Source organism: Trichosurus vulpecula, chromosome 3 (genome assembly GCF_011100635.1).
Source record: "Trichosurus vulpecula isolate mTriVul1 chromosome 3, mTriVul1.pri, whole genome shotgun sequence".
NCBI classification, from domain to species: Eukaryota; Metazoa; Chordata; class Mammalia; order Diprotodontia; family Phalangeridae; genus Trichosurus; species Trichosurus vulpecula.
In genome coordinates, this window is record NC_050575.1 from 382,659,884 (window position 1) to 382,674,830 (window position 14,947).

Sequence of the window (14,947 nt, forward strand, 5' to 3'; positions counted from 1 at the left end):
AGCTCATTACAACGGCTAGCCCAGAGTCACACGCCACTCTTGCTGTGGCTAAGAGCTCTGAGAGAGAATGCCAACCTCTGTGCTTACATATCCTCTGACCTCACCTAGGCTGGGCATGGAGAAGTTCCCCAACCCCAATATCACTTGAGATACAAATCAAGGACTCCCAATTGTCTCAGTGCTGAGAAACACAAAAACATCCCACTTTATCCACCCCATTCAAACAAAGGCCAGAATCATTAAAGGTCAGCAGCAAAAAGTCCCACTTTAATTACTATTATAATGGATTATCCTTGAAGAGCCTGGACTTATTCATCAGTGTAGTTTATGTACTGAAGAGGTGCATTACACTCATGGCTGCAGGCTACAAAAGTTTCACTCCTACCAAATACCTAACAATAGACCTGTAGACTAGATGGATACATTGGAAATTCTCTATCAGTAATAAACTAATAAATGACAAATTATTGCAGATAGGGACTTCAAAATAACCCTGAGATTTCAACAAAATGGATTATACTAGAACTGTATCATTCTCATAAGCAGAGTTTTTGCCCACTGTTACCCAGACGTTGCATTTATTCATAACAATTTAAGAATTTTTTAATAGGAGATCATCGGGAGGCATAGTGGATAGAGCGCTGGTCTTAGAAGTCAAAAAAAACCTGGCTACAAATCTTATCCTACATATTTAGTAGTTGTGTGTACCTGGGCAAGTGACTTGACTTCTGTCTGCTTTAGTTTCCTCATCTGTAAAAGGGGTTGTTGTGAGGATAATGTGAGATAATGTACATGAAGTATTTGGCAAACCTTAAAGCGCTGGAGAAATGTTATCAATTAGTAGTCTAAAGGCTACTGCACCAAATTCTCATAATCCCCAAGGTAAATGGAATGAAAAACATTCAAAACACAAAGACTTAGTAGAAGAAATCAAAGCTCTGTGGGAACAGAATAAGCTATACATCATTCCCATCATTCTGCCTATTACCAGAGTTCTCCCAAGGATGCTTCCAGTGACCCTCCGAAGATGAGCTAACATCCCGATATGTTGTTGTTCAGTGTTCCAGCAAACAGGGTTAAGTGACTTGTCCAGAGTCACACAGCTAGTAAGTGCCTGAGGCTGGATTTGAACTCGGGTCTTCCTGATATTTTTATTTAATTACAATTTCAATTTCATTCAGCTGTGCAGGAGTCCACAGACCATTAAACATAAGTATACCAGAAGGAGAGTGACTTTTTCCAGGACATATTATATTTGAATTTTTTAAAAAGACAGGAAGAAGGAAATTATCATCATCATCATCATCACCATCATAATCAAACATGATAATAATAAATATCTCATTCATAGTAGGCTTTTAATAACTCAATCAATCAGCAAGCATTTATTAAGCAAATACTAGATGCCAGCTACTTACTATGCTAGGTGCTGGGGATACAAATACAATATACATGTTGATTAAATAATAATAGTTGACCATAGTTGGGTAGCTAACTGGCACAGTGGATAAAGCGGTGGACTTGGAGACAGGAAGGCCTGAATTAAAATCTCATCTCAGATACTTATTAGCTGAATGTCACTTAACCTCTGTCTGCCTCAGTTTCCTGATCTGCAAAATGGGGATAATACCAGCACCTACCTCCCTGGGTTGTCATGGTGACCAAATGAGATAATTGTGAAGCACTTTGCAGACCTTAAAGAGCCATATAAATATTAGCGGTTGTTGTCAGTATTTTTATATCATGTTGAGTTTTCCAAAGTGCCGTATGCATTCTACTTCATTTGCTCCTCACTACAAGCCCAAAAGGTCAGTAACAGGGGCTTTACTATCCTCATTTTACAGATGGGGTTCACTAACTTGGCCATGGTCACATAGTCTGAATTGGATCTGAAGCCAGGTCTCTTTTTTTCCACTCTTCCTTTCACCTTTTCTTCAACCAATTCTGCCCTCTCCCTCTTTTTTTTTTCTTGGCGGGGTGGGGATGGGGGAAGCAGTCAAGGTTACATGACTTGCCCAGGGTTACACAACTGGTAAATGAAGCTGGATTTGAACTCAGGTTCTCCTGATTCCAAAGCCAGTGTTCTATCCATTGTGCCACCTAGCTGCCTCTCCTTTCCACCCTACCCCCTCACCCCTCACAAATCCCTTTGCTCACTTCTTTCCAAAACCTCCTGGACAGTCATGCAGCAACCCCAGGACATTGAGGCTGGTGCTAGCTTTCCTCTTTAATTCAACATCCTCGAGGCCACAGGTTCCCCACCACTGATAGACCTTCCTAGATCACCTTTCTCCCTCCCCCTCACCTCATTTTACATTTGGAAAGATGGATCCTAGGACGGGGAAGTAATTTTCCCCAGGTCGCACAGGTTCTAAGATGGGTATTCAAGCACGTGGCTTCAGCACGACAGCCAGGCACCCCAAGCTGCCTCAGACAATAGAAGCTATTCTGTTCAGTTTCACAATGAGAATACAGTCAGTCATCTGCTTTGGACATTAATGGATGTTTGGATGGATGAATGAGAGACACACTGGGATTTAACACATCAAAATATCCTTTGTTTCTCTAGTTCTAACAAAACCCTGGGCACTGGGCAGAATAGGAAATACATTGGGTCCCCTCCACGTGCTATGCTTAAGGAAAAGCTGGAGGGATGAGAGCAAGATTTTGTAGCATTTTTTGGCTTTCTTCTTGGGGGCTGGGGAGGTGTGAAGAGGTTAGGGGGCTTCCAGTAAGAGCAGCTTCTCTACCAGCTGCCTAGAATTAAAATCCATGATGTCTAATTTTACCTCTTAGTGGGATACGTCAAGATGGGTTTCCTTCCCATTCTGGCTTGATTTTTGCTTCAATCCTCTCTCCCTCCCCATTCTTGCTCATCAGGTGGACCCTGCATCTGAAGCTCATTCTGACCTAATTAAAATTCTCCACCAGGATTCGGTGTGCTGAAATTCCAGTTGGACATTTTCACAACAGAACTCAATAAGGGTGCAGGCAGGCAGCTCTGCCTTTGCTGATGAGGGGAAAGAGGAGAAAGGGAGAGAGGGAAAAGGAAAGAGGGAGATGGAAAGAAGGAGCGAAATGTGAGGGAGAGGGGAGGGAGAGAAAGGGAAAGCGAAAGAGAGGGAGAGGAATGAGGAGTTGATAATGAGAGGAGAGATGAGAGGGAGAGAGGGAAAAGGAAAGAGATAAAGAGAGGAAGAGGGGAGGGAGAGAAAGGGAAGGGAAAGAGAGGAAGAGGAATGAGAAGGAGGATAATGGGAGGAAAAGAAGAGAGGGGAGAGGGAGTAGAAAAGGGAAGGAGAGAAGAAGAGGACAGAGGGAGGAAAAATAAGAAAGGGGAAGAAGGGAGGGAGGGGGATGGGGAGGAGAAGAGGGGATGGGGATGAGGGAAAGAAACAGGAAGGAATGAGAGAAACTTCCATTTGAAAACTAAGGAAATAAAGCAAAGAGGCCCTCTAGCTACCTTTCCATTTCTTCTAAACAGAATACAAACATTCTAGGCCCACCTGGGCTGATTCTCAGGGGATATAGCATGGTCTGATTTAAATCTCCCAAGGGGAACTGAGGTATAGGGGTGAACATCGATTTAGTTCCTCTGCTGCTGTCTCATAGTGGAACTTTCCACAGCATCTGGTGGCCTCCTCACCTTAGACTATCCAATCACCCCTGTGGTCTTCTCCCATGGGTGAGTTCTACTTGGGGCCTCCATTTGGTGGAAGAGTCCAGGCTGGCCTTCATTTCAATCCTGGCCTTGTTCCTGGCTTCCAAACTTCATAACTACGCCCATGCACTGGGCACCTTCATCCCAACCTCTTACCTTGTTCAGCTCCCTTGTGTGTATTGGCAGAATACAAGAGTATAATAGAATATAAGGCTCTTTGAGGGCAGGAACTGCCTTTATTTTTGCTTTGTATCCTCAATGCTTATCATAGTGCCTCATATATAGTAAGTGCTCAATAAATGCTGGTTCCCCAAGTGCTGGCAGGCCCTCCCATGCTGAAAAAGCTCAGGGTTTGACCCTATGTCTGGTTAGATTTACAGAGTCTCACAGTGGGAAGGGAGCTCAAGGCCACCTCATCCGACCCATACCTGAGCAAGAACCCAATCTAAAACATAATCATAAATAATTGGCATTTATTTGTCACTCTAAAGATTTTCAAAGCACTTTGCATCTTCTTTGAGGTTAGTGCTATCACAGGATCATAGGAGTAAAGGGTGTAAAGATGGCTTTAGAGGCCCTCTAGTCCAACCCGCTCATTTTACAGATAAGGAAACTGAGTCTTAGAGCTGGAGAGGAATCTTATAAGTCATTTAATCCAACCTCATTTTAAAGACAAATACATTGAGTCTTGGAGCGAGAACGGGACCTTCAAGTCTTCTAGTCCAACCCTCATATTTTATAGATGAGGCACAGAGATGGGAAGTCACTTATGCAAGATCACCCAGGCAGTCAGTAGCAGAAAGGGAATACTACACTGCTTCTCACTGGATCCTCACAACAGTTGTCTAAGGTAAGCACCATAGACATCATCCCTCTTTTTACAGGGGAAGAAAATGAAGCTTCGGCGGGGGCAGGGTCGGGGTGGGGGGGGGGAGGAGGTTGGGGGGGTGGTGATTTGCTTATGTTATCAGAGGCAATAAATAATCCAACTCACCACTCTTCTCATTCTGCTGGCCATGTGCTAACCCTTCCACAATGCTGCCTTTTGATAAATGCTCATGCTAGCCCCACCCAAAGATTTCTGGCCTTTTTTTTTTCTGGGCATTTCATTCTATTTCAGAGAGCTCCTGCTGATAGGAAGGTTTTTCTCAAACCTAATTAAACTGATAACTCTTTAAATTACTTGAAGACAGCTGCCCCGTCTTCTCTACTCAAGGCTAAATATTTTCTGGTCCTTCGGAGCAATCTCTGTATGGCCTGGTCACTCTGATTGTCTAACTCTGGATATAACAAGCTTCTTAAAGACTTTCCTACAGGGTGGCGCCCAGGCCAGAAAACCATATACCTGATTTGGCCTGACTAGGGGAAGAGTAAAACTGGGCTATCAAATCATGTGCTTTTCAAGACAGCTTAACATAGCACCCCTCCCCTTCCCTTTTTAAAAAAAATGTCCATGTCACCTTTATATTGATTTTAGCACACAACGCTTCTTTCCAGAAAGAATGATTGTGTATTTGGTAGCTGGTTTTTTTTAAATCTCAAACATAGATCTTTACATTTAAGGCAGTTAAAGCGTCAATGAAGGTTTGCACATTAAAAGTGGCATAAAAGATGTCACGAGAGAGGTGTGAGTGGAATAGGAGAGGAGATAAGTAAGCCTCCATATCCTACTGCGCCAAGGTATCCAGAAGATAACAAGGAGGTTGGGTGGAAGCCCCATGGAGGACTTCTAAGACAGGAACAAAAACTGCCCAGGCTGAAGGGCGGATGGTTACAATCTATACTCTTAGAGGGAATAGTAACAATGCTATTGTTCGTTCATTCTCAGTTGTGTCCGACTCTTCCTGATCCTGTTTGGGTTTTTCTTGGCAGAGATACTGCACTGGTTTGCCATTTCTTTCTCCAGTTCATTTGACAGATGAGGAACCTGAGGCAAACAGGGTGAAGTGGCTTGTCCAGGGTCACACAGCTAAGAAGTGTCTGAGATAGGGTTCAAACTCAGAAAGATGAGTCTTCCTCACTCCATACTCTATCTACTGAGCCACTAGCCGCCCCAATAATAATAGCTAACATTGTATAGCACTTCAATGTTTGCAAAGTGCTTTGTAGAGACTATCTCATTTTGTCATCATCTGGGACTTAGGTGCCATCATTACTCCATTTTATAAGTTAGGGTAATAACTGAGATGCAGGGAATTTAGGTGACTTGCCTAGGATCAAACAGTTAAGAAATGACAGGGACTCGGGACTTCCTGATACCAAGTCCAATACTCTAGCCACTGCACTACCTAGCTGCCTACTATGTGATGTGGAATATTTATATCCATAAGACTGTTGATCTATCAATGTGAATTCTTTCTAACTAGATTCAGTCTGACATTTTAGGCTGCCAAGATCTTCTTGGATCCTTGTTCAGTGTGAGGATGATTTCCTCCCTCCACCCCCACCCCACCCCCCATCTTGTGATCCAAGGGTGTGAAGCTCAAGTATGGAAGAGACTTATCACCAGCAATGAGGGGATGAATTGGGGTGAGGGGAGGGCCACAGCAGCTCAGAGATCTGTTTCCTGGTTTGTACAGGGGTGGGGGTGAGGATGGGGATGGGAAGCAGTTTGGAAGGAAGTGTATATACTGAAGTCATAGATCCTTGAGGTAGGAAGGATAGATTTAATATGAACGACTGGTAGGGGAAGGGAATGGAAGGCAATAACAGGAAAACACAACCATTCATTTTGGAAAAGAAAAAAATTTATTTATGTAAATCGTTTTTAGCGCCGATATTCTCCCACACCCCAATACAGTACAATATTTTCCTTAAATGATATGAAAAGAAAGAATATAAAATATGCTCATGAAGAACATGCCAATTTCATCTTTTTTTAAGAAAAAAAAAGCCTTTTGAAGTTTCCACATTGACCTAAAAGCTCTAACAGAAATCGACTTTTATGTTCCAAAAGGGCAGGATGACTTTGATTCTTGGAGAACAGCTAAGGCAAGGCTGAGGGGCCTTTGGCTCATGAACTCGGTGTCCCACATTGAGTAGACAGGGCCTTCTCAAGGGCAAACAGAAGGCTGTTTGACACAGTGAGGGCCAGAAGGGCCCGAGGTGCAACATGACCCTCTCATCTTTGGCCTCTGTCACCAATGCCCTGTCATCCATGGGGAACTTGGAAACAGGTGTCTCCTCACTATCAGCCTCTATGTCCAGACTTCTGACATTCATAACTGTGGCCAGAAGAGGATTCTAATCAGAAATTACAAACTTCCGATTCCTTTCCAGTATTTTGAGGGGAAGGTGGTAAAGGAGGGAAAAATGGAACTAGACAGCACAAATCAGGGCAACTGCCAAGCAAGTTTTAAGGCAAGTTTTCTTTCTTTCTTTAGCTCAGGGTTGGAGATAATTTTTGGAAACTAAGTCACATTGTATCTATTGGATCTAAGCTTAGGCAACTCTGACTGAGGTATACCTCGGGCAAACTCAGAAGGGTCTGAGCCTTTGGATGAAATAAACATATGAAATAAACGTGTGTGTTCTATGAAGACTGAAAGCCGTTCGAGCAGCTCCAGGAATGGTATTTACCTCGTTGTCAAATGGTAGATGTGAACCTCACCCAAAACCACAGTGAGGATGTTCAGCAGGCGAGGGAAAGGAAGGACATGATTGAGCAGTGGCATTGCGAGTGCAGACATGGAGGAGGACAGAAAATTGGAAGGGGCCTCATAGCTGGAGGCGCCTGCAAATCTGATTCACGTGTAAAATTTTGCATCAAATTAAGGAGAAAAAAAACAAAACAAAACTAAAGATGTTTCCCAATAAGGAATGGAGAGAAGGGAAGGGCATCTGGGTGCAGACACCCATTAGCTGCGCTCTCACATCCTGCTTCCCTGGTGCGCTGGCTTAGTTGGTCGATTGCTGGCATCCCTGTGCAGGGTGGGGGGAAGCAGGCAGATGATATTAGTGAGATGATATTGACCATTTATTCTGTCTGTGCATCATAATTTGCACCTCCTGCTTTCTTCAACTCGCTTTTGATGAAATCTTCCTCCAATTCCTTTGGATCACTGATCACGAACTCTTTTGCAAAATTCTGCCAAAAGAAAATGAAGAGTTTAAAAAATCATTCTTGTTCAACCAAAAGACTGACAACTACTTGGGGTCTTTCAAATATCTGAACACTTTTTAAAAAAAAGCCAAATTGTTTGGTATTTAAATCCCCCCGTGACTTGGACGCTTCCGATATTTCCAGTTTTCTTATACATGGCTTCCTTCCATTCATGGCAATCCTAGTGGACTATTCACTGTTCTGTATACATGATGCTCCAGTTCCCACCTCTGTGTCTTTGTATTAGTTGTTCCCCATGCCTGGAATGCTCTCCTTCCTTGTCTCTGCCTCAAGCCTTAGTTTTCTTCAAGCTCAGGTCAAATACCACCTTCTACATGAAACCTTTTCTAATCAATCAACCAACATTTATGCCAGGCACTGTGTTAAACACTGAGGATACAAAAAGAAACAAAGACAGTTCCTGCCCTCAAGGAGCTCACAATCTAATAGGGAGACAGTATGCAAACAAACATGTATAAACAAACTATATACAGGATAAATAGGAGATAATTAACGGAGGGAAGGCACTAGAATTGAGAGAGGTTGGGGAAAGCATCCTGTAGAAGGTGAGATTTTAGCTGGACCTTAAAGGAATCCCAGGAGGCCAGAAGAGAGAAATGAGGGAGAACATTTCAGGCCTGGGGCATGGGCAGAGGAAATGCCCAGAGCCAAGAGATGGAGTATCTTGTTTGTGGAACAACCAGGTGGCCAGGGTCACTGGATCGAAGAGTACATATCTGGTAGTAACGTGTAAGACTGGAAAGGTAGGAGCAGACTAGGTTAGGAAGGCCTTTGAGTGCCAAACAGAGCATTTTGTATTTGATCCTGGAGGAGATAGGGAGCCACTGGAATTTATTGAGTGGGGTGGGGGTGGGGGCACATGATTGGATCTGTGCTTTTTGAAAATCACTTTCTTGTTATTGTTTGTCCTTTGTTCTCAAAGAGGACCATGACATCAGGGAGGTGATACCATGACATGCGAATGAATTAGATTTAAGTGAGGGAGGGCTGTGCAAAGTTACCAGCCTCACTCTGTCCTCCAGAGTCATTGGAGTCCAGTAGCAAGACATGTCAAGATGACTAGTGATGGCCCAATATACAGTGGTAGACCTTGGTCTTTTTGCTAAGGTCTTTCTCATGTCTCAGTTTGTCTGAGGAAATGCCCATTCAGTGATTAAGGCTAGGTAAAAATGAGGCAAAGAATGGCTTCTTTTACCCAGTTAAAAAAAATCATCTGGGAGAAGACCCGCAGGGTTTCTGGCCAAAACAGAAACAATTTGCTATGTACACTCACTCTGAGTCATCAGAAACCAAATGACCAAGTCAGGCCACTTTAGTGGCTGAATGGAGGATCGATTGGAATAGGAAGAGACTTGAGGCAGGTAACCCTCCCCACCCCCCCCCCAAGCAAGCTATTGCAATAATCCAAGAGCAAGGTGATGAGGGTCTGCACCAGAGTGGTGGCAGTGTCAGGAATTGGGGGGGGGGGGCGGTGGCGCTGAGAGATGCCACTTTTAATGTGCAAACCTTCATTGACAAGCCTTGGCAACAGACTGGATATAGGGCATGACAGATAGTGAGGAATCCAGGATGATCTCTAGGTTGTGAAGCCAAGGGACTGGGAGGATGGTATTGCCCCCTACAGTAATAGGGAAGGTAGGAAGGTAGGAGGGTTTAGGAGGAAAGATAATGAGTTCAGTTTAAGATGCCTACTGGATATTCAATTGGAGATGTCTGAAAGGCAGTTGGAGATGTGAGACTGGTGGTTAGCAGAGAAGTTGAGGCAGAATAGGTAGATCCGAGAGTCATCAGCACAGAGATGGTCATTAAATCTAACCTGATGAGAACACCAAGTGAAGTAACAGAAAGAAAAAAGGAAGGGCCCAAGACAGAACACAGAGGGACACCTATGGTTAAAGGGTGTGCTCTGGAAAAGGATCTAGCAAAGGAGGCAGAGAGGGATCAGTCAGACAGTGTCCCAACAACTTAGAGGGAAAGGAAATGTGCATTCAGTGATTGAGGCTAGGTAAAAATGAGGCAAAGAATGTTTCTTTTACTTAATAAAAAAAAATCATCTGGGAGGAGAAGACCGTCAGGGTTTCTGGCCAAAACAGAAACAATTGCTATTTACAGTCAGTCAGAAACCAAATGACCACGTCAGGCCACTTTAGCGGCTGAATGGAGGATGTTTTGGAGTATCAAAGAGGAGAGAGCAGTCAGCAGCATCAAAGGCTGCAGAGAGGTCCAAGAGAATGAGGATTCATTTGACAATAGATCTTTGGTAACTTTGGAGAGAGCAGTCTCATTGGAAGTTGACTTGTAAGGGGTCAGGGAGTGAGAGGAGAGAAAGCAGAGGCACCTTTTGTGTATGCCCTTTTAAGGCATTTAGCCACGAAGGACAGAAGAGATATAGGACAATAGTTAGCAGAGATTGAAGGATCAAGGGAGGTTTTTTTGAGGATGGAAAAGACATGGATGTGTTCGTAGGCAGTAGTAGGGCAGCCAGTAGACAAGGAAAGTTGAAATGAGTGGTAGAGTTGGGATGCAGAGGATCAATCTGTTGGAGGAGATAAGATGGAAGGAGAGAGGGCAATTAGGTGGCACAGTGGATAGAGCGCCAGCCTGGAGTCAGGAGGACCTGAGTTCAAATCTAGTATTAAACACTTATTAGCTGTGTGACCCTGGACAAGTCACTTAACCTCTGTTTGCCTCAGTTTCCTGTAAAATGAAGGCTTGGTCTTCGGGGTCTCTTCCAGCTCTCTCTATGTATGATCCTCTTAATAGGCAGGATTTCATTAGCTCGAGCTACGGAGGACAGGGCATTCCCTGGAATGTGAGACGTCCCTGAGCAAAGGTTCAGAGATGAGAATGGGATTTCCCTGTAACAATAATGGAAGGCTCTGTTTCATGTGGAGGATTGATGTGAGAGACGGCAATTGGGCATGGGAGGCCATGAATCAGACGAGGAGTCTGGAACTGAGCCATTCCACAGCACCAACCATAACTTCACAGGAGGATTAGCATGTGAAGGACAGACTACAATCGGTTTTGCTTAACTCTGCATATTTGTTACATGAGATTTGCTTTCCTTTTTTTTTAATAGAAGTGGGGAGGGAGGAAAGGGTAGATTTTCATTAACTGGAAAAATAAAATTAAAAGAACAGATTAGAGGAAATAGATCATTAAAATAGCCCAGGAAAGATGAAGAGATCCCCTGAATTGGTGGGGAGGGTTGCCATGGAGGAAAAAGCAGGAACAATGAATTCCTAAGCCCATCAAATGTAGAGCCGGCAGGGGCTTCAGGAGTGAAAAGCGCAGAGGTCTGGGAGTCAGGAGATCAAATCCCACCTGTAACAACACTTATTAGCAGCGTGACCATGGCATGACCATGGACAAGTGACTTCATTTCTCTATAGCTCAGTTTTCTCTTCTATGACGCTCACAGTTATTGTCCAGAGATGTCATGGGGAAGGGGCTTTGTAAACAAGAAAGCCCTAGAGAATTGGGAGCCATTGCATTTAGTCCACTCATGTATTTCATGAAGGAAATTGAAGGCAAGAGAAGGCAAATGACTATCCTAAGGTCATACAGTGAGCATTCAACAAATGAAGGCATTTGTTGTGAAGAGTGAAGCAGGAAGAGGAATGAATAAATCAATCAACAAACATTTATTAAGCTCCTACTACATGCCTGGAACTATTCTAAGCATTGGGGATACAAAAAGAGGCAAAAGACAATTTCTGCCCCCAAGAAGACAACATGTAAACAAATATATACAAAGCAAGCTATGTACATGAAAAATAAGAAATAATTAACAAAGGGAAAACATTGGGATTAAGAGGAATTGGGAGGGGGGGCAGCTAGGTGGTGCAGTGAGTAGAGCACCGGCCCTGAAGTCAGGAGGACCTGAGTTCAAATCCAGCCTCAGACACTTGACACACTTACTAGCTGTGTGACCTTGGGCAAGTTACTTAACCCCAATTGCCCTGCCTTCCCCCCTCCAAAAAAAAAAAAAAAAGAGGAATTGGGGAAGGCTTCCCGTAGAAGGGAGGGTTGTAGTTGGAATTTAAAGGAAGCCAGGGAGGTCAGTAGTTGGAATGGAGAAGGAAGAACATTCTAGGTATTAGGGATGTCCAGAGAGAATGCCCACAGCAGTGAGATGAAGTACCTAGTTCATAGAACAGACAGGAGACCAGAGTCACAGGATTGAAGAGTATGTGTCCCAGAATAAGATGTGGTAAGGTAGGAAGGTGCTAGATTAAGAGGGGCTTTGAATGCTCAATAGAGGTTTTTGTATTTCCTCCTAGAGGTAAGAGGGAGCCACTGGGGTTTATTGAGGAGGGTCAGACCTGTGTTTTCTGAAAACCACTTTAATGGCTGAATAGAAGATAGACTGGAGCAGGAAGAGATTTGAGGCAGCAGACCCACCAGCAGCGATTATAATAATCCAGGTGTGAGGGGATGAGGGCTTGTACTAGGGTAGTATCAGTGTCAGAGGAGAGAAAGGGCTGTATTGGAGAGATGTTGCAGAGGTGAAAGTGACAGGCCTTGGCAACAGATTGGAAGGTGGGGGGAGGAGGGTGAGATAGTACGGAATCTATTCGAGTGGCCTCTCTTGGGAGGGCCTCCGTATTCAGGAATATTCCCTTGCCAGGTCCAGCCAAGTCTCCATCCTTCTCCACACTTATTGCAGTAAGCACCCTAGCATACCCAGGAAGGCCTGCTGGCACAGGTTCTTAGATCTGCTTTTCTAGGAAAGTCTGCTCAAAAAGGGGTTAATTAACAATTCTACTTTTAATTGCATTCACCAGTTCCCAGGAAAAGTCAGAACTCTGAATGACAGAGAAAATACAAGTAGAGAAATTAGCATAAAGACCAACAGACAAGACTCTTAACTGCCTGAATCAAAGCAATATTGCTACATACTTTACATACACCACTGGATCAAGAGAGCCTTTACAACTGCACAGTGGGGGTGGGGGTCTGAACATACAGCTACTCAAGGAAATCAAAAGGTCCTTCTCATATGTGAGTCCCCAAAGCAAAATAGCAACCTCAGAATATATATGCACTTTTGGCTAATAGGCTCAGAGCCAGAAGGCATCACAACCCTGGTCATTCAGTGCCTAATTAGCTTGAGTACCAAAAGGTGTGAAAGCCTTCCTACAAGCAAGCTCCCCTAAGCAAGCTTCCCTCCCCCAATGGGCTCTGTGACTTAGGATGTATCACAGCTGCACCAGAGCTTAAAGCAGTAAGACATCCTTGATTGAACACGTGGTCACATAGGCCTATTAATGGGCAGGGAAGCTCTTCCTATCCCATTAACATTAGACATTGCACCCTTGACTCTGGCCTTTCTCTACCAATCTTCCTCCACCATTTCTGTGTTGTCTTCCCTCGTTAGAATATAAACTCCTTGGGGGCAGGAACGGAATTTCTTTCTACTTGTATTTGTATTCCCACCGCTTGGCATGGTGCCTGATGCATAGTTAACATCTGAGAAATGATTACTTGACAGCTCCCTCAGGTTTCCCTTCTGGGTGATGGAGAAAATGAGACAATTTAACAGAGGGATGAGAAATCAGGAAGAAGGGAAGGTTTTGGAGGAAAATGGGTAAATTAAGTTTACTTTTAGACTTTGAAGTGCCATAAAGGTGTGCACGTAGATATGTCTAGCAGGCAGCTGAAAACATAAGACCAAGGGCTTTGGGAGTCATCTGCATAGAGGTGAAGCAGCTGGTGGATAGACTGCTGGACCTAGGGTCAGGAAGACCCAAGTTCAAATCCAGCCTCACACAACTTATTATTTGTGTGACCCTGGTTATTGCTTTTGCTGTTCAGTCATGTCCGACTCTTTGTAACTCCATTTGGGGTTTTCTTGGCAAAAATACTGGAGTGGTTTGCCATTTCCTTCTCCAGCTCATTTGACAGATGAGGAAACTGAGGCAAACAGGGTCAAGTGACTTGCCCAGGGTCACACAGCTAGGAAGTGTCTGACACAGGATTTGAACTCAGGTTTTCCCACCTCCAGACCCAGAGTTCTAATCACTGCACCACCAGCTGCCTCTTCAACCTGGACTCAGTGGCCCAGAGAGTAACCGATGCCTCTTTTAACTCCTCTCAGTATCAAATTCTAACTCGGTGCCATCTAGTATATCTGCTCTTCACCACACAGCCTACCAAATGGGGGAAGGGGCAGAGGGTTAGGGTGCCAGGAGGGGGAGGGGTAGACCAGGAAATGCTGATATTGCCCCATTTTCACTCAAGGAGATCTGGGGTCAGAGGAATTCGGTTTGAATATCAGTTCTGCTATTTACTAGCTATGTGAGATGGGATGTGGGGATAGAGCGGTGGGGCGGTGGGATAGAATAGATTCGAGGTAGGGAAGAATTACTTTACTTGTCTGGCCCTTGGGTCCATTCTCTGTAGAAATGAGGATTTTGGCAGAGATCTCAGGTCCCTCCCAGCTCAAAATGCTGCAATCCTATGACCTATATCAATCTGTATTTCCTACTCCAGAGCATGTGGGCTTTCGGGAGGCAGCCACAGCATACAGGGAAAGACTGCCTGACCTGGAGCCAGAAGAAAGAACCTGGGTTGGAAGCTATTCTGTTACAAGCTGTGTGACCCTGGGCAAATTGTTTACCTTCTCGGGGCCTCAGTTTCCATATTTGTAAAGGAGGTGGATAAAACTACGGAGAGAGCTTCTTTCAGTTTTCAGTTTTGTGTTCATTTAACTTTGGTTTATTGGCATCCGCTCCACACCCTTCCCTACCAGCCCGACACTGTCCCTACAATCTCTACTCTCCTTTCTCTTACATCTACTCCCACCATTGGTGTGTAGGGGCCATGAAGTAGTTAAGCAAAACCTCGTCATACAATAATAATGAGGAGGAGGAGGAGGAGGACGATGAAAATTATAATTATTAGCTGTTGCTGCTATTCAGTTGTATCCTACTCTTGGTGACCCCATTTGGGGTTTTCTCCATAGATATGCTAGAGTGGTTTGCCATTTCCTTCTCCAGCTCATTTTGCAGATGAGGAAACTGAGGCACACGGGTTTAAGTGACTCACCCAAATCTTAAATAAATGATAACTATCATTATTACTATTACTGCTCTAGGCCCCACAAGAAGTCCCAAGTCCAAGTTCCCTCAGCACAATGCACTTTCCCACTGTGCCTT

At 44.2% G+C, this 14,947-nt stretch overlaps 1 protein-coding gene across 1 annotated transcript in view; it reads right to left on the reverse strand.

The window, feature by feature from the left end:
- Window positions 1-6,399: 6,399 nt before the first annotated feature.
- COTL1 (coactosin like F-actin binding protein 1) overlaps window positions 6,400-14,947 on the reverse strand; it is a 65,423-nt gene continuing 56,875 nt past the window's right edge. Inside the window, exon 4 of the mRNA XM_036753069.1 lies at window positions 6,400-7,748. Within this exon, the coding sequence (XP_036608964.1) occupies window positions 7,638-7,748 (111 nt within the window). The 3' untranslated portion in view covers window positions 6,400-7,637. The remainder of the gene's footprint in view (window positions 7,749-14,947) is intronic.